Source organism: Conger conger, chromosome 9, assembly GCF_963514075.1.
Source record: "Conger conger chromosome 9, fConCon1.1, whole genome shotgun sequence".
In the NCBI taxonomy this organism is placed as follows: Eukaryota; Metazoa; Chordata; class Actinopteri; order Anguilliformes; family Congridae; genus Conger; species Conger conger.
The window spans coordinates 9632792-9659200 of NC_083768.1; the positions used below are offsets into that span (position 1 = coordinate 9632792).

The 26409-nt window shown below is 44.9% G+C and overlaps 1 protein-coding gene across 2 annotated transcripts in view; it reads right to left on the reverse strand.

Annotated features, from left to right (window-relative positions):
- Positions 1 to 7131: 7131 nt before the first annotated feature.
- Positions 7132 to 26409, reverse strand: part of LOC133136573 (contactin-associated protein-like 2) — a 268486-nt gene continuing 249208 nt past the window's right edge. For both annotated transcript variants that reach the window (XM_061254190.1, XM_061254191.1), the window contains 5 exons: positions 23792 to 23925; positions 22524 to 22617; positions 10553 to 10783; positions 8244 to 8315; positions 7132 to 7343 (listed from right to left, as the gene is read on the reverse strand). In XM_061254190.1, the coding sequence (XP_061110174.1) occupies positions 7144 to 7343; positions 8244 to 8315; positions 10553 to 10783; positions 22524 to 22617; positions 23792 to 23925 (731 nt within the window). In that variant the 3' untranslated portion in view covers positions 7132 to 7143. The remainder of the gene's footprint in view (positions 7344 to 8243; positions 8316 to 10552; positions 10784 to 22523; positions 22618 to 23791; positions 23926 to 26409) is intronic.

Here is a 26409-nt window from a genome sequence, read left to right on the forward strand (position 1 = left end):
ATCCAACGAGCAGCTGGAAGACTGGAATGTACTACACTTAATGTGAACTATGAGCAGTTGCATTATTTGGTCACAAGGTGGCTGCTATGTGCACAACTACACTATTCCAGTCTTAACTTTCCATTAGATTACTGATATTTATTAGACTTATTTTTTAGACTTCTACTGCTGTGCCTATCCAGTTCGAGTTATGATGCGTTGTGTGTTCAGAGATGCTCTTCTGCATACCACTGTTGTAATGTGTGGTTATTTGTGTTACTGTCACCATCATGTCAGCTTTGACCAGTCTGGCCATTCTCCTCTGACGTCTCTTTTTTTAATTTTAATTTTAATTTTAATTTTGCACCATTCAAACTCTAGAGACTAGTGTGCATGAAAATCCCAGGAGATCAGCAGTTTCTGAGACATTCAAACCACCTTGTCTGCCACCAACAATCATTCCACAGTCAAAGATCACATTTTTCCCCATTTTGATGGTTGAACATTAACTGAAGCTCCTGACCCATATCTGCATGATTATATGCATTGCACTGCTGCCACACAATTGGCTGAGTAGAACATTGCCTAATAAATTGCTCAGTGAGTGTACATTTTTCAAAGATTCAACTTTTTGCTCAAATTGGTATGCCGATAATATAATTTGTAATTAAAAAGTTTGTTATTAAATTAGCAAAGAATGCAAAATAGGAGCATTTTCACAGCTGGTCTCAGACCTTTGGGCCCCTCTGTACTTTTTTGTGCAGTTTTTATTCAATGCATTTCCATCAAATCTATCTGTCACTACGTTACTGAGGTAGTTTGCTAATCTTCTGCCGTTAGTTCTCTAGTTATAAAAAGCCGCTGCCTTCCAGGCTTCACCGAGTAGCTTTGGCTCCTGCAGTCACCCAGACCATAGAAGGAAGCGCTTTTGTATGAAGGGGTTGGGGAAATGGTTGAAGCAGAAAACCCCCTCGCTGGGCGATAGCCCACAGGATGTCCTCCCACACTCCGGAGCTGGCAAGGAATGGCACCACCAGGATTAAATTACAGACCACGGCGAGTTACTGAAAATATCCTTATTTATACGACATTAAATTCCAAAGCAGGACACAATAAACCATTTGTCAAAGTTTGTTTCATCCAAATCAGTTCACTATAAAAAATATTCAATGAATTAATGAGTTCTAAATCATCAATACATTTTCCATGTTCAGGCTCATTTGTTTGTTGCCTTTGTAGCCTCACCTCCAGACTTAAAATAAATAAATTTGTTTTAGGTCATTACATTTAGCACTGCCACCACAGGACCTGCCAACATATTGTCATGGCCCACACTTGATGAAGAGGATTCACATGAGTGATGGGATTCCTCCATTTTGAAAAATTGTGCTGTATGAATTCATAGGAATTGCATGTCATGGATAAGTGCTATTAGCAACATCCTGTTAGCAACAGTGTGTACTTCAGCATTACCGGCTGCTCCTTTGGGATACAATCATATGAAGGGTGCCTAATTAAAAATATAGTATTTTTGTCTCTCCAGCAAAACCATATATAGGCTAAATGAGATTAAACTGTGCAGGGTGGAGATGCATAAATGCCAGTATTCAATCAAAATTGGTCTTAACATTGTCATTTGTCATTAACTGGCAAGTAAACACATTGCACTGTTCTTCACAGCCTCAGAGTTAATTTTAGTGATTGTTGAAATACATTTTGCTTTAAATTGTTAGTCAAAGTTAAGAATGACTTGATCTGAGCCAACAGGATTGTGAAAGGCTGATATATAACGTCGCAAGGTAAAACCTTCTCACTTGTAAAGCGCCCATACTAAATAAGGAGAATGGTAGTGATAATAGAATCTGTCTTTACCACTAGTGACTGACTATTTAGCCAGCAGTAGATACGATGATTGCTATTTTTAACGAAGGTCTCCTACTAGCGTACATATGTGTACATATGTTTTAGCCACCATAAATACTTGCCAAGATAATGTGTGGAGGGCACTATTGAACAATAAACTGTACATTAATTTAAATACAAGAAAACAGTTCATTGCAAGGCTCTTTTTAATGTTGTTACATTATACCAAATCACATTACATACTTAAAATAAGGCCAGACAGGTTATGTAAACTCTTTAAAAAAGGAGGAAAAAGTAAAATGACAAATAACACTCATTTTTTTAAAGAGACAGTGATCCCCTTTTTAAAGGATAATATTTCAAGAAGTTAGGATTTTCTCCCATCCTGCCATAAAACTGACCATTAAAAATACAAATCTGCCTTTTATATTTTCAGCTACATTGTCTCCCCTCTCATGAAACCAGACTGATTGCTTTCATTTTACCCTTTGTAGCTATTATTTGCTTGGCAACATAAATAAATAGTGAGCATATGGGACGTTTGAAATATGATTCTTTGAGTTGCATATAAAAAGTGTTTCACTTTCCTGCCTTGTCCCTAATTTAAGAAAGTTAGAAAATATTTCCCCAAGAGTATATCGCAATATATGATATCTCCACAGTAGTCTACATTACAGTATGTACAGTTTCCATAAACTGATCATGCTACCATTGAAGTAAAATGCACAAGCAATAGGCATAAAGTCATAAAAATATACAGATGAGATTCATATTTCATAGATCCAGGCCTGAATGCCTGAGTCAATAATCCCATTGCGCTCTCCCATTTGTAATTAAAAACAACTTTGCATTTGTGATTTATTTTATTTGTATTTTACGCAGAGATCATAGCATATATGTACATTTGTGTAAACGTTTCATTTTCATTTAGTTTCTATTTACATGTCATTAAGTGTATAATGTGTATGGATAATTCACAGGGCAGTTTTTTGAGAGATGTGTGAAGAAAAAGGAAGTGGGCTCTGCTCAGAAATAACGATAAAAGGGACCACTGTCTCCGTTCTGCCCGAGGGACTGGATAAACAATCACTGTCAAAACTAAATAAATAAATAAATAAATAAAAACAATTTAAAAATGCAGCACTTCGCTCTTGGGGCATTCGCCTTCATATCCCTGATAACACAATTGAAAGACACATACGAAACCAAACGTACATCGAAAACGATCAAAAACATCACATTTCTGTTCCACTGCAAGAGGCAGTTAATTACAGCATATGCTTACAAATTAAACAATGACCTCCGGTCGAGGAATATAGCTGTCGTCCTCAGCAGGCCGTCCCTTATCATATCCTCACCCAACAATGGAGGCAAAACAACAGGTCTATGACTATAAAATATATCCATAAAAATATATATACATCGTGAAGTAATTTGCAACGTCTACTTAACGTTCCACGGTACAAAACAATCATTTAGCTTTTTTCTGTATTTGTCTGCCTGTGAGAATGGGAGAAGGCATTCGTGTGCGACCACAGAAGAATTTGAGAGACGGGGCGCATGATTAAAATAGCAAGGGTAAATTCTGCGATGTGATTCATACAACACCCTGTGAATGTCTTCACGCGCCTAGCAACTGCTCTTCCATTCCCGGAAAAAAAACAGGAAATAATGCTCGTATGCTGCAAGCTAGCCAACATTTTTTAATTAAGGAAAGTTATGTATAATTGTTTTCCATCACAACAGTCCATTCCAAAACTGTACCAATAACACAGAGAAAGGAAATAAAACCAAAAATGGTCGCGGTACAGAGAGTGAATGTTAAACAGTTGCTAAGGAAGTCACATCTTCCCAAGCTACTCCGAAATTAATCCAAATCTATCCCTCTGACTCCTAGTGACCGTGTGACCCACAGAACACAGAAGCATAATTTAGAATATATTACTCATAAAGGTATATTTCAATATATGTCAAAATGTATAGCATATTCTGGAAAATATCAATTATTACCAATTCCCAAGCTGTAATTTTGTATATATTGTATAAAAGTGTTTTAACAATATAGTTTGTCTACACATAGCCAAAGGAATAATTGCTGTATTTTGCCATATATGAAAATATTCCTTTCATATTTCTTTAACATATACACCTGAATGTATTTCTATGTTGCGATCTGCACTCACTGTTATTAACAACTGTCTAGGCGATGAAAAGAAACAAGTAACGGCGTCACGAAGGCCTCCATGTTGTGTGCGTGTGTGTGCGCTTCATTCTCTCCCGGAGGGAAAGTAATAATTTGGTCAAGGCAGACACTAACAGTATGCAATAACTGTGTTTTAATCTAATAACTGTCCATAATGTATTAAAAATGTAATTAAAGCTTGGAACGCATGTCTATGTTGTTATGTTATGTTCAGTGCATGATGTCATAACTGTTTGTGTATGGTGCAGTTACTGTAATAACTAATGTGTAATATCATAAAATTATTCCATCATTAAAACAAACAAAGAAAAGTCCTCTGCAAATCCATACTGTAAATCTATGACATGGAACTCTTCTGAAACGCACACTTCTGAAACCACTCAACGAAGGAGACGGAGCAACGCCATCTTTGGTGGAAGATTCCTCACAATCTTTGAAAAATTACAGTTAGTGGTTTTGGGGAGAGATATTCCAAATTAGCTGTGTTGACAGCATAGTAATCTTATGCTCTCTGTATTTTGGGCATGACCAAAGACAATTCAGTAAGGTTATCCACAGTACAAAACAACGATTCAGCATTTCGCTGTATTTCTCTGCCCGTGTATATATGTGTATGAGAATGAGAGTGTGTGTCCATTGGGACCATAGAAAAATCAGTGAGAAATATTCAAATTAGCAAGAGAAAACCATGTTGCTGGGAATAGCAGGAAATGAACTGTTACAGCTTTGTATCTGCCAGTTGCTGAACTACTGTAGCCACTTTGGACTCCCAAGAGCAATGTGGGGATAAGGGCCTTAAGTGAGGAAAAGAGATACTTTAAAGGGACACTTTTAAAGAGTTCTGACATTAAAGCATGACAGTAGGCATTAGAGTTGGTTTCTGATATTTCTCTTATTAGGAATCAGCAGTTCTCAAGGTCCATGGAAATATTCCAAGCTATTAAGTCTAATCATAGTCCCTTCAAAAATTCAAGAATCAGGCACTTCAACCACAAACTCTGTGCTATTTATTTATATTATTCCATCAAAGTTATTATTAGATCACCTGGATATCAAATTAGGCTGAATTAAAAAAAAAAGTGTATGCGACACAGAAAAACCTTGCTGTAGGGATAGATTTCTGAGCAGTCATTACTTTTTTTTTAACAACCACTAGTTCTTACATTCCTGCAAATTTCCAGAAGTGTGACCACTTCACTAATGTGTACAGTCATTCCATCTTCCTCCACCACTACAAACCACACTCCTCTTCATCCTAACCCCAAGTTCTTTCATGGTTGTTTTGTTACATTCTCACTCAGTTTTTTTTGTGGAGCAGAGATGGAAGCAGACACTCGCATGAGCGCACACGCACACACACACACACACACACACACACACACACATACACAGGTCTGCTGTCTCCTGCTAAGGTGTGTTGGGAGGTCACATCCTCTCTCCTCTCTATAGCCTGTCCTTGCCTGGCATCAACCAACAGACTCATCCAACACAACGCTAAACAACCCACAACACAAATCAAACAGCTAACTACCATGGCACACCCCAACTCAGCACACAGTGACAGTCAATACCTCCCCCCCCCCCCCCCCCTCGCAAAACAGAGGTGATTTTCCAACAATAGTTTCACATCAGTTACGCTTTAGCCTGCAATAGTCCGTCGGCCTGTAAGCAACCCAAACAAAGCACAGCACCTCCTGCAGGGTAGATGAGTTATAGCACACTTGGGAAAAGTGGGCCTTGCTCCACTTTATTGCATGAACAAACTGTTTGAATCCAGCTTCACTCAGGGATTGGGTAAACGCCTCTGCGTGCCCCTGACAGAGGACTGAAGTGATTGGTCACCTGACTGAATTGAAAGTGGATGATTGGTTACAGGACAAAAAAGGCTGTTGGGGACCAACCAATGACTCTTGTCTGTAACACTCTGGTGTACGGTGAGATATCACACACATCCCCAATAAAGCTAAACTTTACCGAAAGGGGAAAAATGTGCTTGCATTACTGGACGTGACATTCAATTTTGTGAGCAGTTGCACATCGGCTGATATTTCCATATCATTTCATTAAAAGCTACTATTGGCTGAATATAAATAAATAAAAAACCCCATTATGAAACCTAAAATCTGAACAAATGTTCCTTGAGCCATTCATCTAAGAAAAAACAAAAAAACCATTAAATGACAGAAAGTAATTCTAGTGACTTTGTAAGTTTAATGCACACGATCACACAACACAGAAGGCCAGTGACTGAATCCTAGCGTAACAGTACAACAATACCGCGGTCTCCCCTGCTATAGCATGTACAGTAACACAGCCGCAAGCACTTCACGCGAAATCACGGTGAGTCCAACACACGGTGAAAATGTGCCCCTGATCGCGCCGAACAGAGTGAGATGCAGCTCCCTGCCTCCGGCTCTTCTCGGACAGGAGAAATGTCACCACGGCGTGAAGTGTACTAAAAGAGTGGTTATTCTTACTGAGGTGAAAGAGCAGTGTTTGAATAGAAATGAAAAAAAAAAGTGCTACGCTGTGGAAAAGCGCGGTGAAGGTTGGCCACATTCACGAAACGATCCGCTTCCTTCCTGCCCCAGAGCAACCGCATGCAGCACACACAGAAGTACAATCGAATGTCATGTTTTTTTTTTTTTAGCACACCCACGTATCGATGTCATGGCAACGGAAACGCCGTTCCTCTGCTACAGACAGAGGGGAATCCTGGGAAGGGCACTGTTCAAACCAATTAAAACGAATGCACTAAAATCAACGGCTAAAATCATACAGGTGTAGGGCAGACAGGTGATTTGGCTTTGCATTTTGAACTTTGAACTTTAAAAAAAAGGAAACGTCAGTGGTAATGTTCGCTGACAACGGTGCGTGAAATACTGACAGCACTCCTCAAACTCGGAACACAACTGAAATACACCAGAGACGAGCCGGCCACTGTACACACGTGCTCCAAGACGGGGTGCCTCTCTGTACCCCACCACCCTTACTGTGTCCTAGTCTTCCAGAAACCTGGGCGTGGTGGAGTAGCCCCTCCCCACCTACCCCCAGCCCCCCCCGCCCCCCCCCCCGCCTCGCCCCGAGAAAGTGTCCCGTTAAATAAACCACTCCTTTTTGCTCTCGTCGATGGTCTCCGTGAAGTTGGGGTCGTTGACGATGATGGCGGCGTCGGCGTTGTCCGCTGACTCCGCCCCCTTGGCCTCATTGGTGTGGTACGTTCCCTTGTGACGGAACATGTGCCGGATCAGGAACACGAGTGTGCAGAGGATGGTGAAGATCACCACGGCGATTATACCTGCGGCGGAACGGACAGGCGCGTGGCGGTGAGGAGGGGCCGACGCAGCCCTCAAACATCATTGGTTCCCTGTCCACCACATGCCCCTTCATGCACCAATCACAGCTCGGTTCTGAGGCAACACCCAACATTTACGTACACTCACCGAGCACTTTATCAGGTTTTTAAAATTTTTTTTTTACTTCCACTGCCGTAGCCTATCCGCTTAGAGTTATGATGCATTGTGTGTTCAGAGATGCTCTTCTGGATACCACTGTTGTAATGTGTGGATATTTGCGTTACCGTCACCTTCCTGTCAGCTTTGACCAGTATGGCCATTCTCCTCTGATGTCTCTCATTAACATTAACGTTTCTGTCTGCAAAACTACTGCTCACTAGATTTGTTTTTGTTTTTGTACCATTCTTTGCAAACTCTAGAGACTAATGTGTATGGAAATCCCAGGAGATCAGCAGTTTCTGAGATACTCAAACCACCCTGTCTGCCACCAACAATCGTTCCACGGCCAAAGTCACTTAGATCACATTTTCTCCCCATCCTGGTGGTTGATGTGAACATTAACTGAAGCTCCTGACCTGTATCTACATGATTGTATGCATTGCACTGCTGCCACACAATTGGCTGATTAGATAATCGCATGAATGAGTAGGTGTAATAAAGTAAAGTTCCTAATAAAGTGCTCGGGGTATATAATGTATATCATATACATATATTATACATATTCATTTATTCATACTTTTAATAATGGTTATGTGTTTTAAAGAAGCTCCCACCCAGAGTGAATACTATGAAACAGTACATAGCCTGAAGATTACTGAAGAAATTCCGGCGACGTGTTACATCGTTTAAGGGGAGAACAGCACGGCTAGATCCGGGACTCAAGCCCGAAAAACGTGCCTCACCTCCAATTATTGCCGAGTTGCGGTTAACTCCATCTGGCACCACCTTCTCTTCGTTGAATGGGTACTCAGCGCCTGCCGAACAAACAGAGGAAGTACCACTGAAATCTTCTCAGCGCGCTCAGTTGCGGTCTGAAATTAAAGCAAGCGATCAGCAGTACAATGCTCTGGGCAAGTTCACTTTCAGCGCACCCCTGTCCGCATGTTCACTGGTGGTTGGCAACTAAAACACAACTTTTACATTACATTACATTAATGGCATTTGGCAGACGCTCTTATCCAGAGCGACGTACAACAAAGTGCATACCCATAACCAGGGATAAGTGCGCTGAAAGACCCTAGAGGGAAGTACAATTTCAACTGCTACCTGCACAACAAAGATAAGGACCAGGGCCTATTTGTTTTAAATTTTTTAATTACTTTTTTAAATGTATTATTATTTTTATTACAAACCGAAACACGCAAATGTATGAACATACCCCTTTTACAATTAACCACTGACTCCCACTGTCCCTGTTTCCTACACAAATTAGCGCTGCATTGTCCTAACAGCACAATAACTTCAAGAAAATCGGCGTAGACATTAGATAGTTATGATACTAGATGGATACTAGCGTCTAGCTGTAGATAGTAGTTTTGGATTTGATGCTTTTAACCTGTGGAAGAACCTATGCACTTGTGAATCGCTTTGGATTTGGATTGGGCGTCTGCCAAATGACAAAAATGTAAAATGTAACTGTAAAAACCGAATACATCCACAATTTCTTTTTGGGAAAATATCATTGACTTTACCTATTACCTACACTGGAGCCAAACGCAGTGGCACTCGTGAGCACCGTCCCTCAGCATGACCAGAAAATGAGCTTCAAAACAGGCGGCCAATGAATGGTGCCCTCAGCGACCGCCCTTGTCGCCTCTGCCTTTAAGCACTGCTGGGTACAGTCAGACACCTGCGGCCAGGGGTTCCCAAACTCTTGCAGGCCCCGTACTAGCAGCGCACGATCTCTCGGCCCAGGTTTGAGAGAACTTGCGTTCGGTTGAGGAGCGCGGGAAGCGTCTCGTGGGGGAAATCTTGTTTTTGCTGACACGGCGCTCGTGACTGGGGCTCCACACTCCGGACAGAAGGGCTGTCAGAGCCCGGATCTCCACGCCCGCCCCTTTTCCTTTAATCAACGCTTTCGCAGAGCCGCCATTATTTAATCGAAGCGCTTTGATGATCGCTGAACGAGCGATCCGCTTTACCGTCGTCAGAGGAAACCACATCCGCAGCAGAGAAGATGAAAGCAGATCATCTAAGCCAGGGGCGTCTGCCTTTCCCTGTCGTTTTAAACAGAACGATGGTGGTGGGGATGTCTCGACTCGACTGGTGCCCTACATCTCGAGGTATGCTATAGTTCATTAGTGGAAATTAAATTAAATTACCCGGCGTGAATGCACCGCAGCATTCAGTCATTGTGCCCGCTAAACGGCGTTTAATCGAGATACGGTCAGGCATTACCCTCGCCCCGGAGGAATCAACACCCAGGAGCACACTCCATCATGGTACACGTAATCATACGCGGTAAATGTTTCACCTGGCGAGCCCCCTGGGAATTAATGGTGCCATTTCAGCTCGTTCCCAGGGCGGCATGTGGCCGATGTGCTCATTACGGCAAGCCAGCAGCCAGGCGTCTTCTCCCATTTCCACTTGGGTTAGGGTTAGCGGTTGGGTTACAGGGCCTACCTGAGTCCAGGTGCCAGGGTTAGGGGTTAGGGGTTGGGTTAAGGTTAGGGTTAGGAGTTGGGTTACAGGGCCTACCTGAGTCCAGGTGCCAGGGTTAGGGGTTAGGGGTTGGGTTAAGGTTAGGGTTAGGAGTTGGGTTACAGGGCCTACCTGAGTCCAGGTGCCAGGGTTAGGGGTTAGGGGTTGGGTCACGGGGCCTACCTGAGTCCAGGTGCCAGGGTTAGGGGTTAGGGGTTGGGTTAAGGTTAGGGTTAGGAGTTGGGTTACAGGGCCTACCTGAGTCCAGGTGCCAGGGTTAGGGGTTGGGTTAAGGTTAGGGTTAGGGGTTGGGTTACAGGGCCTACCTGAGTCCAGGTGCCAGGGTTAGGGGTTAGGGGTTGGGTCACAGGGCCTACCTGAGTCCAGGTGCCAGGGTTAGGGGTTCGGGGTTGGGTTAAGGTTAGGGTTAGGGGTTGGGTTACAGGGCCTACCTGAGTCCTGGTGCCAGGGTTAGGGGTTGGGTCACAGGGCCTACCTGAGTCCAGGTGCCAGGGTTAGGGGTTCGGGGTTGGGTTAAGGTTAGGGTTAGGGGTTGGGTTACAGGGCCTACCTGAGTCCTGGTGCCAGGGGTCGGTGGCTGCAGACATTGGCGGGATGGTGAGGGGGGAGGCCCCGCAGTTGGACTCGACCAGCTTCCCCTGGACGGAGACGGGCGCGGCGATGCGTGACCTCAGCGCGGCCTTCAGAGGGGCGATCCCGTTGAACTGCACCCGCGACAGACAGCCCACGAAGCCCGGCGTGTTGTACTTCGAGATCAGGACCGGGTCGATCTGACCCGTTTCTGTAAAAACAGAAAAGGTAACGGTACCGGCTCCCGTTTCGCCACACCGGATGGAAAAAAAACGCAATAGAACATCCATCCATCCATCCATCCATTATCTGAACCTGCTTCGCAGGGGGGGGTGGAACCTATCCCAGCATACATTGGGCGAAAGGTAGGAATACACCCTGGACAGGTCGCCAGTGCATCGCAGGGCACACACACCATTCACTCACACACTCATACCCACGGGCAATTTAGACTCTCCAATCAGCCTAACCTGCATGTCTTTGGACTGTGGGAGGAAACCCACGCGAACACGGGGAGAACATGCAAACTCCACACAGAGAGGCCCTGGCCGACCAGGATTCGAACCCGGGACCTGGGTTCAAATGCGTAGATTAGCACAGAATAGAATAAAGTAAAATAATATAAAAACTAGAATATAGGGTCGATTGTGATGTTACAGAATATAATTATTATAATAAGTCATATTTTTCTTATATACCCCTCCACCCAGTATGTGCCAACTGAACCGCCAGCAATCTCATTAGAACGTGCACAGGGGTCCATTAGCTTGGATGGAGAAGTGATGTGTCTGATGCACTGAATTGAGAAGCATTATTACATTCAGTTTCACTCTGAGCCATGGCTAATGAACGTGATTTCATAACCAGTGCGTCTCTCTCTGTCTGGCACCCACAAAACGCACGGAAGATCCTCCAGCCGGGAGCAGCATATGCCGAGCGTATGTCTCTGGATTCGCTGGAATGTTCCTGGGTAAAGAACAGGACATTGGAAAAATCCAGTCCTCAGACATATTTACATGGCCAGGTGAAAATAATTCAAACGGAATAGGATGCAACACAAAGCACTAAAAACACGGGTCAAAAACCAATGTGTGTGGAATACAACTTCTCTGGCAAATATTGGACTTTTCTTCTTAGCAAATATAAGGACTTCTGACTGACCCATTTTGGCATTTACTCTGTTAGATCCCTTATTACATCTCTATCAGCCTTCATTTTATCGTCACTATTGCACCAGGCTGGCCTGGGGAGAACGGGGCCCCCTCTGTCGCCAGGTTCCTCCTGAGATCTCTGCCCATTAGGGAGGTTTTTTTCCCCACTGGGGAGCTAACTTTTTGGGGGTCGTAGTGGCTTCATTTCAACAAATCGTTGTAGCCGCAGTCCTCGCGAGAGAGGGACTCTTACAGGGGTTCTGGCCATTCATTTCCACTATAAAGAGGCCTGGTGACAGTGTCTCTGTAAAAACTGAACTTTGAATTGAACTGAATCTTTAAGGCACAACATGCAATGCAATGTCCAGCAGAAATGACGGCTGCTAGCCCTGGATTTAAGGACACTCGATGGTGTTTCATAACTCATAACTCTGCATTACGCTGCATGTTCAGTAAGACTGGAAACCTACGAGCACTGATGAGGAATTGGCTCACTGCAAACACAAAGAGCTACTGTGTCCATGGCTGCGACTGATTCTGCTGTAAGTGTCCTAATTCTTTCCATTTTGCCAGGGAGGACATGATTGAGTGCAGTGTTGAGTGGCTGGCTGCTGTGGGCAGAGGCTCACAAACATCAGCGTCGATAAACGTCGGTTCCTCTAACCCTCAGCAGCCCATTGGGTGGGATATGTCAGAGCCACACAAACACTGGATGCGCTTGTGCCCGTGGGAATTCATCAGCTATGTTCAGCTGTCAGGATCGGCCGTTGTTCAGTTACAGGATCACCATGGTACGCGTCGAGGCCCTTGTTGCTCACACGCTCAAGAAGAATCAGCTCCCCTGTGTCTCCACACACCGTGAGATGTTCAGCGTTCCATCCACACTGACAGGGTCCGTACGGGCCAATACTTCAGTTGGAGTTTAAATAGCACTGCACATTCTACAGCGTAGAGAAATCACTCTAGCACAGTATTTGAGTTATCTGTCAGGCAAAATGGTTCAATCTGGGAGCTTTGGCAATTTACACAGGGTGCCATGAAGAATCTTTTTTTCCAGAGGGAGTATTTTGATATCACAAACCTGACCACAGTATTAAAGTGAACTTTCCAAAATCATCTGACACTGAAAGTTACACCACAAACCTGACTACAGTATTAAAGTGAACTTTCCAAAATAATGTCACACTGAAAGTTACACCACAAACCTGACCACAGTATTAAAGTGAACTTCCCAAAATAATGTGACACTGATAAATTATACCACAAACCTGACCACAGTATTAAAGTGAACTTTCCCAAATAATCTGACACTGATAGAGACACCACAGCTCTTTTGGCTCAGTTGAATTACTCACTATATATCACTAATCGCTAACCACGGTAAAATCTTCATAGTTAATTAATATCTAATAGATTTGATTAACGCATTATGATGCACTGCATAATTTATGCCGGTGTTATTATTGGAAGTGTTTGATCAACGTTTGAGGCCTGATTTATTATAACATGGCCAATGATCATTGGCCAATGATTGGTCATGTTATTTACATTTTAAAAAAAAATTTCACCAATCATTTGCTGCATTATTAGCTTTGCTTGTTGTTGCTTTGGTCTTAAAGTCAATTGTGCCCTTGGTTTCACATCACAATTCTGACCAGGTTTCTCCTGCAGTCTAAACAAGACTCCCACAGCATGTGAATTAGCAGTTGTACCATTCCCCAGAAAAATAAATAAATGTATATCCTTTCAACAGCCACAGGGCAACATCCTGTCTCTCAGCTAAAAGGATGCATGCTTCAGTCTAATTCCTCCTTAAGGTTACTCATGTGGACATATTGTCTATGACAGGAGTCAGCACAGTGGCTTGTCTAGAGCAATAACATCTGACATGCTCCACAGATCCCTGTCAGATACGCCTTGATATCGAAGCCAGAGTTTCATGGAATTCATAAAATGGCAGCTAATCTGGAACACAGAAATTGTGTGCATTCAAGCAACAACAACACCTCTGCCATTCCGCTTCCAGACACGGTCAGTTCAGATTTCATTGCAAGGAGCTTGTCGTTAGCTATTCACAGTGACGCACCACTGCGACATTACCGTTAATGCGGCATAAAACCAGTCTTGCAGCTCTAAAGCTGAAACGTGTGGCTGCTTCTTTGTTGTAAGGATGTTCTTTTTTTTTGTTCTTTTTGTGCTGCTCTGTGTCTGGGGGCGTGAAGTCTTCGAGGTTTACGAGGCATGACAAAGCTTGATGAAGCTCCGTGCTATTCAAAATCAAGTAAATATTTAGCCTTGAAAGATTAAGGTTTTCTATCCTATTTTGGCGAGACAATATCGGACTGAAATTGCAAGGGCTGAATTTATATGATGAATCTGCAAATACACTCAGTCATTTTATTTGGTATTTATTAAACTTCATTTTCAGACTTCTGCTGCTGTAGCCTAACCTCTTAGAGGTTTGATGCAGAGATGCTCATTCCACTGTTATAATGTGTGGTTATTTGTGTTACTGTCACCTTCCTGTCAGCTTTGACCAGTCTGGCCGTTCTCCTCTGACGACACTCATTAACAAGGCCTTTCTGTCTGCAGAACTGCTGCTCGCTGGATGTTTTTTGTTTTTCACACTATTCTCTGCAAACTCCAGAGACCACTTGTTTCTGAGATACTCAACCCACCCTTTTCCACCCCATCATTTCACGGTTAGTCACTTAGATCACATTTCCTTCCCATTTGGCTGAAAGCTGAACCTATTGGCCATGTCTGAATACTTGTAAGCATTTAGTTGCTGCCACATGATTGGCTGATTAAATAGTTACATTACATTACATTACATTATTGGCATTTTGGCAGACACTCTTATCCAGAGCAACGTACAGTTGATTAGACTAAGCAGGAGACAATCGTCCCCTGGAGCAATGCAGGGTTAAGGGCCTTGCTCAAGGGCCCAGCGGCTGCGCGGATCCTATTGTCCTATTGTCCTACCGCCAACCTTGCATGTAGCTCCCATCTGAGTGATGAATGGTAGGTATTTCTCATCACAGCTGATAAAAGATGGAGAAAAGTGACTTTTAAAGCTGGAACCTGGTCAGTGAACTGAGAGTTTGTCTCACCGTGCAGCACTGTGAGGCCAGACAGTGGAGTATCTCAGTACGGGAGTACGTGACTCTGGGCTGGCATGAGCTGAAGACACACTCTGCTTCACAGGGGCTGGTGACGACCCAGCTCTGAAAGACGTCCAATCCCAAGGAAACGTATTTGGTGGCGAAAATGTGTCATTCACATTTTGTTCAAAATAGTTTCAATACCCCTTTCAAGCTTCAAGTGTTATAACTGCTGCCAAGCTGTTTTTTTTATCTTTTGCCAAGCTGGTTTTTTTTAATCTTTTTCTAAGATCTTGAAAAAGAACTGCACTTTACTGTAATAAGTTGAAGCCTTGCTTGCTGAAATGTATTCTCTTGTATTATCAGTAAGCTTGTTATGTACATATAGCCATTAGTAGCATGCAGTAAAACACACACACACACACACACACACACACACATGCACACATACACCTCACACACACACACACACACACTCTCACACATGTGCACGCACACACACACACACACACTCCCACATATGTGCACGCACGCACACACACACACACACACACACTCTCTCACACACATACACAGTGTCACATGCGCTATCAATTCCTCATATGAATGACTGGTGCTTCCATACTGCCCCACCTTCCCGATACCCATCCTCCTTCATCCTTCTGGCCTAATTAAAATGGCCGTGCCGCGTGGCACGCTGACATTCACACAAAGACACGCGCTCACACGCGGCAGTAGTGCTGTACTGTGTTTTCCCCTAATGAGATTCTGCTTTTCCAGGAAGAGGCTGAAAGTCAATACTGCAGACTCCGGTTCCAGGCTCCAGCGGTGCTGCGTCTCACACCAGCTCCCAGGGCCTTCAGTAAACCAGTCTGAGCGAGCGATGTGCGCAGGGAAGACAAGCGACTGGGTGAGTACTCCATTCCGCACCGTCTCTCTGCTCACTGGTCAGATTCACTTTCTCTTCTTTACATCTTCTTAATGACCTGGAACTCAAGACAACTGTTGAGCAGTAATGTGTGTGTGTGTACTTTTGCATGCGTGTCCACGCACACACAAACAGACCGTTATTCTGTATAAATACACACACACGGTATGCACACAGGCAGAGCTGTTGGGCCCTTGAGCAAGACCCAAGGTTGGTGGTTCGATCCCCGGTGTAGCCACGATAAAATCCACACAGCTGGGCTGAGAACTGATGGTTTTCCACCCTCCCTTTACCTGGGAGACTAGAGTATAGCAGTCTGGCCAATCAGATCAGTAGCACTAATTGTTCAGTTAATTGGCCAGGAGAAAAGAAAACCAGGGCTGGATTTGGATTCGAAGGGAAGATTTGTGAGCAGACCGAGGCTGTCTCTGGCCATGCAGGAAGTGAGAAAGGGCTCCCCCCCTCTCTCTCTCTCACTCTCCCTCCCTCCCTCACCATCTCTCTCCTTCCCCCCTCTCTCTCACTCTCCCTCCCTCACCCCTCTGTGTCTCTCCCCTCTCTCACTCTCTCTCCCTCCCCGTCTCTCTCTTCCCTCTCTCTCTCTCTCTCTCTCTCTCTCTCTCTCTCTCGGCTGCCCTGTGGTACTAAGTGGTGATTAATTGCTCCTGGCTGCAGACGGGTGTCAGACCGCATGGCGGTAAAAGGCGTCAGGAGCACGGAAGACGCTGGCTCGCTGCGGGAGAGCGAGAACGGGCGCTCAAACGAGACGGGAGGTCAAAAGAGAACTGAAGAGAGGGGGAGAGAAAGCAAGAGGGAGTGAGAGTGGCAGAGAAAGGGCAGTCAGAAAAGGTGCCAAATGAGAATAGAACGAGAATGAAAAAGGGGATACTTTCATAGATAGCAAATGGCACGAGCCTCGCACCACACACAGAACACCCATACACAGTGCATCTGATGAGTGTGTGTCATGCACTTCCAGGAAGAGCCCCAAGCAACGCTGACCTTCCCCTGAGTCAGTCTCTCCTACAGCTGGGCTGACGACAAACACTCCAGTGCAACAAGACGACAAAGCCATTTTCCCGCACCAATTCTGCCAATATGGATGCTGATAACAGCAATATGTATAAGCATATACACATGTACACATACACACACACACACAGACACACGCACGCACGCACACACACACACACACACTCACTCAGACGCACACACACACACACACACACTCACTCAGACGCACATACACACACACACACACACACACACACACACACACACACACTTACCTGAGTGCTCAGAGCTCGGTCCAGTCTGGAGTGAGTTAAATGTAGGTCTCCCTCTCGGTTTCTCTCTCTCTCTCTCTCTCTCTCTCTCTCTCTCTCTCTCTCTCTCCCTCCCTCTGTAGAGCGATGGTCTAATTCCTCTCCCCTGTTGCTGTCTGACTGACTGTGAGCTCACCACGCGCTCCCTTTCCCTCCACACACACTGAGGGGAAAACACGGAGACCGGCCTCTGGATCGGGAGCCTGTCCCCGACCAATGAGAACACGGGAAACCCCAGAGAACCGGATTTCAGGGCTCAGTCGGCTCTGTGCTGGCTTTACTGGCAGTGACGTCTCCAGCACAACATCTGAAAACAGCAGTGATACAACCCGAGGAGACACATCATCGTACACAGAACAGCTACCTACCAGCTGGCCTACCAGAGGCTTACAGCGCTGGCATAGGACGAGTAGGCCAGGGGGGGCGGCTAAATAGTGTCCCGGCCCACTCATTTTGGCTGAACCATCACACCCAATTGAGAAGACCCACCTACTGTAGGTAGTTCCGGTCCACCTAGTTCTGCTCAGGCCGAAACTATTTAGATAATTCAGGCTATGCTGCCGGCTTGCAGTCAATATTGAGCTAAAAACCTTTACAGACACAGCCAATAACAAGGCAACTCTGTCCCTGAAGGTCTACTGTACCGTCCTGTAGGTTTTCACTCCGACCCCAACAAAGCACACGTCATTCAACAGCTATAGCAGGGCTGCCCAACCCTGTTCCTGGAGATGTACCGTCCTGTAGGTTTTCACCCCAACCGTAACAAAGCACACCTCATCCAACAGCTATAGCAGGGCTGCCCAACCCTGTTCCTGGAGATCTACCATCCTGTAGGTTTTCACTCCAACCCCAACAAAGCACACCTCATTCAACAGCTAGAGCAGGGCTGCCCAACCCTGTTCCTGGAGATGTACCGCCCTGTAGGTTTTCACCCCGACCCTAACAAAGCACACCTCATTCAACAGCTAGAGCAGGGCTACCCAACCCTGTTCCTGGAGGTCTACCGTGCTGTAGATTGTCCGCCCTAAGAAGATCTCTAGCTTTTGAATGAGTTATGCTTTGTTTGAGTGAGAACCTCCAGAACAGAGAATCAGGAACAGGGTTGGGCAGCCCTGCTCTAGCTGTTGAATGAGGTGTGGCTTTGTTAGGGTTAGAGTGAAAACCAACAGGATAGTAGATCTCCAGGAACAGGGTTGGGCAGCCCTGCTCTAGCTGTTGAAAGAGGTGTGCTTTGTTAGGGTTAGAGTGAAAACCAACAGGATGGTAGATCTCCAGGAACAGGGTTGGGCAGCCCTGCTCTAGCTGTTGAATGTTAATGTATATAAACCATCCAGAGTCCCCTTTAAATTCTGGGAGGCACCGGTTCTGATGATCGCTGGGCTGTGGAGTTGCGATTCTCTGCTTTTACTGAGAGCGGCTGAGACAATCACTGAATAAAAAACAACCCGTCAGCAGAACTGCAACAAGACAGTGACGGCAATAAAATGCATCCAATTTCACAAGCACAATGTCATGTCTGTGACTGATAAGTGCAATATTGTTTTTCGTGGGCAAAACCTATAATATAAACTCTCATATCCACAACCTATTATTATGTGATTTATTGACTCGCACAGCTTTGCAATAAGCATTAGATTATACGTTTTTATTCAACTGCTGGACTAGCTACACGATGAAACCTACATTCAGCCCCACGGACAGGTCTGAATGAACACACTTTAGCATTGCGCTCCATGTCTTCAGTCTGTGAAAATATCTCTCCCCTATTATTGCTTTTTCATTTGACACACAATCAGATCCACACAATAAACGCAATATATGCAACATATAGAGGTGGAAAGTTAACAGACGAGGAGCAGGGGATATAGCGCAGTTGGATGATATCCCCCCGTGCCCCATATGAACTGACACGCAGAGGCGGTAATGACCCTGTGTCCACAGTCATATTGACGGGCCAGGCTAATCCACTGGAGCCAGTGTGCCTCGCCTACAGGTGCGTGGATGTGGGGGGGGGGTGAGGCACACATTTGACCACAGCAATCATCTCTGAAGAGGACTTATCGATCGCATAGGTGACAGCGCCCTCTCAGGACCTCCCCTTCGCTACTATTGGAGTGCACTCTGTGTACTCTGTTCTTATTCGCCGGCCTGTGTGCAGCAGATTGTATTAGGGGCGGCCTGTAGCGTAGTGGTGAGGGTAAATGACTGGGGCACGCAAGGTCGGTGGTTCTAATCCCGGTGCAGCCACAATAAGATCCGCACAGCCGTTGGGCCCATGAGCAAGGCCCTTAAAAACCCTGCATTGCTCCAGGGGAGGATTGTCTCCTGCTTAGTCTAATCAACTGTACGTCGCTCTGGATAAGAGCATCTGCCAAATGGCAATAATGTAATGTAATGTATTAGAAGGCAAAAAAAGAAATATGTGATTAGAATGCTCATAACTGAAAACAACAGGGTTGGGCAGCTGATATCGAGCCTAGAGGAGCATGACTGGGGCCTGGAAGACCTGGTTCAAGCGCGGGAGTAGCATTAACATTAGTGCAGCTGTAGGGCCCCTTGAGCAAGGCCTATTAACCCCGCATTGCTCCAGAGGGGATTGGCCCCTGTTTAGCCGAATAAACTGCAAGTCGCTTTGGATAGAAGCGTCAGCTAAATAACTGTAATGCAGTTCTAAAATACTGATTCATAATGTTGAAAAAAAAAAAAAAAAAACATTCCAAAAAACCTACTGTTTGAATGGTAAAAGAAAAGTCAGTTTCCCTTTTGGAATCATAGTCACTGCTTCTGAGGGAGGTCTGTCTATCTGCCGCATACACTCTCGTTTTAACGTTTTGAGCTAGGCTGCGCAGTTCTCTTGCCACACACTCGTCTCTGTCAAGTCAGAAGTTCGTAATAAATCTGTAGACCAATCAAATCCCTCCCCAGTATCCTCTATGTCTTCCAACAAGAACATGCACATCCCAAACAGATTCATTGTCTGGAGGCAACGTGTAAAGTGTGCATGTTCTTTGGTTCTGACTCTACGTGTGAAGGGGTGAGGGAGGAACAGCAGGTCTGCAGAGAACTGGAGAGAAAACAGGCGAGTGCATTGTGCTCCAGTCTGCAGGAACGGTTACATACTTCCAGCTGTGGCACACTGCACAGTAACACAAAACACCCCAACATCCGAGAGACAATACAACCTCTCTCTCTCTCTCTCCCTCGCTCTCTCTCTCCCCCTCTCCCTCTCTCTCTCACTCTCCCTTTCTCTCTCTCCCTCCCTCAATCTTCTCTTTCTCCCTCACACACACACGCACGCACACGCACACACACACACACACACACACACACACACACAGAACCCCTCACACACACACACACACACACACGCACACACACACACAGACACACAGACAGACACAAACACTTTTAAATGCTATGCCACTGGCACCTCTTCCATTAGAGACTGGAAGCAATTGCAATTTAAAACCCAGAAATGACCTTTAGGAGAATGATACATGTACAGTTGCAGCAGCTAAATCAATAATATTTAGGGCTTTTAATAGCAAATACTTCACTAAATAGCATTAGGCACAGAAAAAGATAGCATTGTCAAAACTGCTGAAAATCATGCACAAGAAATCTGTACAAATGCTACATAACACTACAGTAAGTTAGTATGTCTTACACTCCACTACACTACAGTGAATTAGTATGTCTTACACACTATTTCACTTATGGGAGACGCAGATTAGCCCTAACAGCTGCAAAATACATTGAATATTTTAAACAACCTGGGACCAATGTGACAGTGTCATTGTGAAAATAACTGCTGGAACAATGACATTGTTACCGTGACAAACAAGAGTTTTGGACAATTCGAGCCACAACTAGAGAAGCCTGTTACTCTGGCTCCCCCTAGTGCTGCCAATAAGCTATGACATATTTTTCCCTCTGAATCCTAGATGCCAATCATGCATTACCACTATTTACCATTACAGTGCATCTTATTGTGCATTATAAACCAGGAAGTATTTAAATGCAAAACTATGCATTTGTAAGTGTATGACAAAACAATCACACTCAGCTAGTGATGATCAAAAGCTTGGGTGCAATCAGTCACAAACTCACGGGGTACTGCATAAATAACAGGCGCAAAAATGGCTGCTTAGTCCTCCAGGGCCAGAAAAAAGCCTGCGAGGCCAATATGAGCGCCTATCTTTCAGACTAATGGGAACTGTCTTCCCGAAGTCTGCTGGGTGCCGATACGCTCCGCAAAGTCTGTGAGCTCGGGGAATCCTCATCGTACACCACAGTAATGGATATGGCTCCATTTATTAAATCATAACAGGTTATATATCTCTTCTCCAGTCCACTTGAGCCCGGGAAACTGCACTGGGGTCAATCAGCTGACGGTATTGACAAGGGAGTCGCGGGACTCACGCGCTAAGCATCTTTGTCACGTTAAGCATCTTTGTCATGATTTTTTTTAATTTTTTTTTTACATTTTGTACATTTTCAATTTATTGTTATTATTGTTTTCCCTGTGATTAACACCACGGGAAATGGATGTTATAAATACGGCCTTCAGTACTGTTTATTTATGTATTCCTTTTGTGGCTGTTGCAAGATGACAACACTCTGATCGACCTGTTTATTGGCTACGGGGCGGCCTGTAGCCTGGTGGCTAAGGTGCATGACTGGGACCCGCAAGGTTGGTGGGTCGATCCCCGTTGTCGACGTGATAAGATCCGCACAGCCGTTGGGCCCTTAACCCTGTGTTGCTCCAGGGGAGGATTGTCTCCTGCTTAGTCTAATCAACGGTAAGTCGCTTTGGATAAAAGAGTGAGTTAAATATGTTAATGTTAATCAGGAAAACAGCATAAGAAAAGAAGAAAAGGCCTGGTTTGGTTGCCAGTTGTACCCTGTTTTATTTGAGGAAACACCCCCCCTGTCAGTCCCCCTCCCTGACCGGAAAGAGACTGAGCGTCTTCTTCACAGCGCATGGTCTCGCCCACTCCCATCCATCCATCCATCCATTATCTGAACCCGCTTATCCTGAACAGGGTCGCAGGGGGGCTGGAGCCTATCCCAGCATACATTGGGCGAAAGGCAGGAATACACCCCGGACAGGTCGCCAGTCCATCGCAGGGCACACACACCATTCACTCACACACTCATACCCACGGGCAATTTAGACTCTCCAATCAGCCTAACCGGCATGTCTTTGGACTGTGGGAGGAAACCGGAGTACCCGGAGGAAACCCACGCAGACACGGGGAGAACATGCAAACTCCGCACAGAGAGGCCCCGGCCGACGGGGATTCGAACCCAGGACCTCCTTGCTGTGAGGCGGCAGTGCTACCCACTGCACCATCCTTGCCGTGCCGCCCTCCACTCCCACCAGCGCCGCAGAAGCCTGAAGAACACGCGGCGAGCCAGACCGGAGACGCTGCCGACTCACCGTAGATCTTCCCCAGGAACAGGGTCTTGATGAGGTTGAAAGTGGTGTCGGACGCATCAGGAAGGGTATAGCTGACAGCAGGGTAGTGGTCCAGCTGAGACAGAGACAGACAGAAGGACGGAGACAAACAAGTCAAACACACACTGTATATCCCACCTATAAAATGAATGTCCCTCGTGAAAAGGCACTTTTCCCCATTGACTACCTTTTTATTGATTCCTTCTTCCTGACGATAAACTGTCCATTAAGAATGCTAAAAGTAACGTGGGTTACTGTGGATTTGACCAATAACTAAGACTACCATTTAATAACTCATGCCACACATCTCATATTGCCCATGAAGTAATAGTCTGTGTATATAAGGGTCATTAGCCCACGTTACCTTGTATTCTAACAGCTTGGGAAGAATGTAATCATTTTGAATGCGATAAGTGCATCAGTATGCGAATTAAATAAACATTTTCAGAGTTGATGTAGTTTAACGGGAAGGCCTGCTGCAGTAATTTATATTCAGACTGGTCTGAGGATGAGTCCGACTTCAGCCAGGGAGGAGATGGCATGGCCTTGCTGATTTTCTGGAGACACTCATTAGCCGGTTGCTGTTGTCTTTAATCAGACAGATATCGCCGTGACTACCCTTAGCCACAGTACTCATTTCTGAAAATAAGTCCCACAAAATTACCTCCAGTGCTTGAGGACATGTCTCCTTGCCTAGCTAACTTTACCGCATGAATACAAATTGGGCGCTGTGGCCTTGTGCGTGGATTGAAAAATAATCACTCCTTGTTTTTGCACATTACAGGCCCAATTCATCCCTCAGATGAGGTGATAATGCGATATTTTTATTCCAATGGCTCCCTGATGGATCCACGAGAGCAGAATTCCCGCTTCGCCTTTACTGGCCGTTAAATGAAATGGCATTTCGTCACACTGTTAGGGATGGTTTCTCCCTTCATGTTATTTAGATTGATACCAACAATGAGGATAAGGGAAAGAAATTAGCTTTTCATTTGTGGACACAAATGGTCTGACCTTTTGGATTTACCCAGCAGCCAATCATACTCACACACGCACACACACGACAACATACACACACACACACCCACATGCGCGCACACACACACGCACGCACACTCACAGACACACACACACAGACACACTCACACACACACACACACACACACACGCGCACACTCACAGACACACACACACACACACACACACACACACACGCACGCACACTCACAGACACACACACACACACACACCTGCAGTTGGATGCTCCTCTCGTTGCGGGTGATGTTGACGCTGTGTGGCTGGCCGTTGGTCATGTTGCGCTGGTCCACGTCGATGGTGAAGGGCTCCTTCAGCCCACCCAGGTTGTAGCGAACCTGTAGTGTTCCTGTCCGACAAGAGACATGAACACAGTGTCAGGGCTAAAAATCTCACACACAGACACACACATGCACAAATACAGACACACACACTCACACACACACACACACACACACACACATATATACACACATATACACAAATACAGACACACACTCACACACACACATATACACACACACATAAACACGCACATATGCACAAACACACTTGCACACACACGCACACTCGTACATGGACGCACACACACACACACTCACGCACGCACACGCACACACATACACACTTGCACATGCACGCACACATACACTCACGCACACACATACACACACACTTGCACATGCACACACACACTCACAAATACGCCACATCCCCTCTTTCATACAAGTGCACACACGTACATACACCCAAACACATGCTAAGATGCAGCATATACAAGAATAAGTCACATGCTGTTATAATTTAGTACATTTTAATCAAATTGCTTTAGTTGCCGAGTATGGAATGGTGGGCGCAATTATGCCAATTTTATTGCTATTCAATGTGATACAAATGTATCTTTAAAATGATAGTTCAGTGTTAAACAGAATCAGCATATGAAATATATTATACTGTGTATGGCTTTATGAAACAGGATACAGACAATTTACATTTGTAAGCAGCACAACAGACCAAAATATAATCATCCATTCCCCACTACTCCTCATCTATTGGAAATATAACCGAAAACTATGCACGTTCAGGGTAATAAACATTATCTCAGTTCAGCTGTTAAAACGTTATTAGCTTCAGCGGAAAAACAGCGAAAAAAACTCCTTGGCTTTGCAGGAAACTAGAGTGACTGTCACAGGAAAAACTGCCACGTATTCCTCTTGCTCTCTCTTTAATGAAAAACATTGTTCTCTTGAAAAAAAGATAAAACCAAAACATTTAAAAAGCCCCAACCCCGTTGAGCATAATGTCATTTCTGAGTGTGAATGTGAGTGTTTGTGTAAAATCTGTCAAACGAAAAAGTAATTTAAAGAACAAAAGTTATTTCTGCTGAATAATTCATGGGACGGGATGAATAATCAAGCTTTTTTTGGTTTTGTTGGATGTTTCAAGGAAGTGAAAATTTAAATAGTTTGATTACATACCGTAAATATCAAAGAAACAATTCATGGTCATTTGGGAGGTGCAGTCAGAGACAGGGGGGGCATGTTTGTGTAGTTAAACTACAGTAGGGGGATCATTGACCTTGACCTCTGAATCTCACAGCACGTGATTACTGTGGAAGAGATTCCAAACAGGGAGAGACATGAGCGGACATATTTCCTTAACCATCCATCCATCCATCCGTTATCTGAACCCGCTTATCCTGAACAGGGTCACAGGGGGGCTGGAGCCTATCCCAGCATACATTGGGCGAAGGGCAGGAATACACCCTGGACAGGTCGCCAGTCCATCGCAGGGCACATGCACTCACACACTCACACACTCACACACACACACACACACACACACACACACACACACACACTCACACACACACACACTCACACACGGGCAATTTAGACTCTCCAATCAGCCTAACCTGCATGTCTTTGGACTGTGGGAGGAAACCGGAGTACCCGGAGGAAACCCACGCAGACAGGGGGAGAACATGCAAACTCCACACAGAGAGGCCCCGGCCGACCGGGATTCGAACCCAGGACCTCCGTGCTGTGAGGCGTCAGTGCTACCCACTGCACCATGCATGCCGCCGGCTCGGAAATGTAATTTTTTTTTTTTTTACAATAGAGCCACAGAGGGCTCAGAGTATGCAGGCTTTCATTCCAACCAATCACTGCACTGCGTCGATTTGATTGACATGGTGCAATATGGCAGCCGGTTGATGGAGTGAGAGGAAGGGGGAGGTTTGTGTGCCGTAGCAGGAAAGGGCACTGATTGGAGAGGAACAGGTAAGTGACAGACATTCGACACTATTGGTTCCGATTTTGATTCACGCCCACCGGTACACAATGACATCATATTAACATAGTGAAAACGTCCAGGAAATGAAAAAAAGAAAAAAGAAAAAAGAATGTTCATGGAATGTATGTATACTTTGTAATGTAGTGTAATGTAGTGTAGTGTAATGCAGTGTAGTGTAGTGTAGTGTAGTGTAGTGTAATGTAGTGTAATGTAATGCAGTGTAGTGTAATGTAGTGTAATGTAGTGTAGTGTAGTGTAGTGTAATGTAGTGCAATGTAGTGTAGTGTAGTGTAATGTAGTGTAATGTAATGCAGTGTAATGTAATGTAGTGTAGTGTAGTGTAGTGTAGTGTAATGTAATGCAGTGTAGTGTAATGTAGTGTAGTGTAATGTAGTGTAATGTAGTGTAGTGCAGTGTAATGTAGTGTAATGTAGTGTAGTGTAGTGTAGTGTAATGTAGTATAATGTAGTGTAGTGTAGTGTAATGTAGTGTAATGTAGTATAATGTAGCGTAATGTAGTGTAGTATAATGTAGTGTA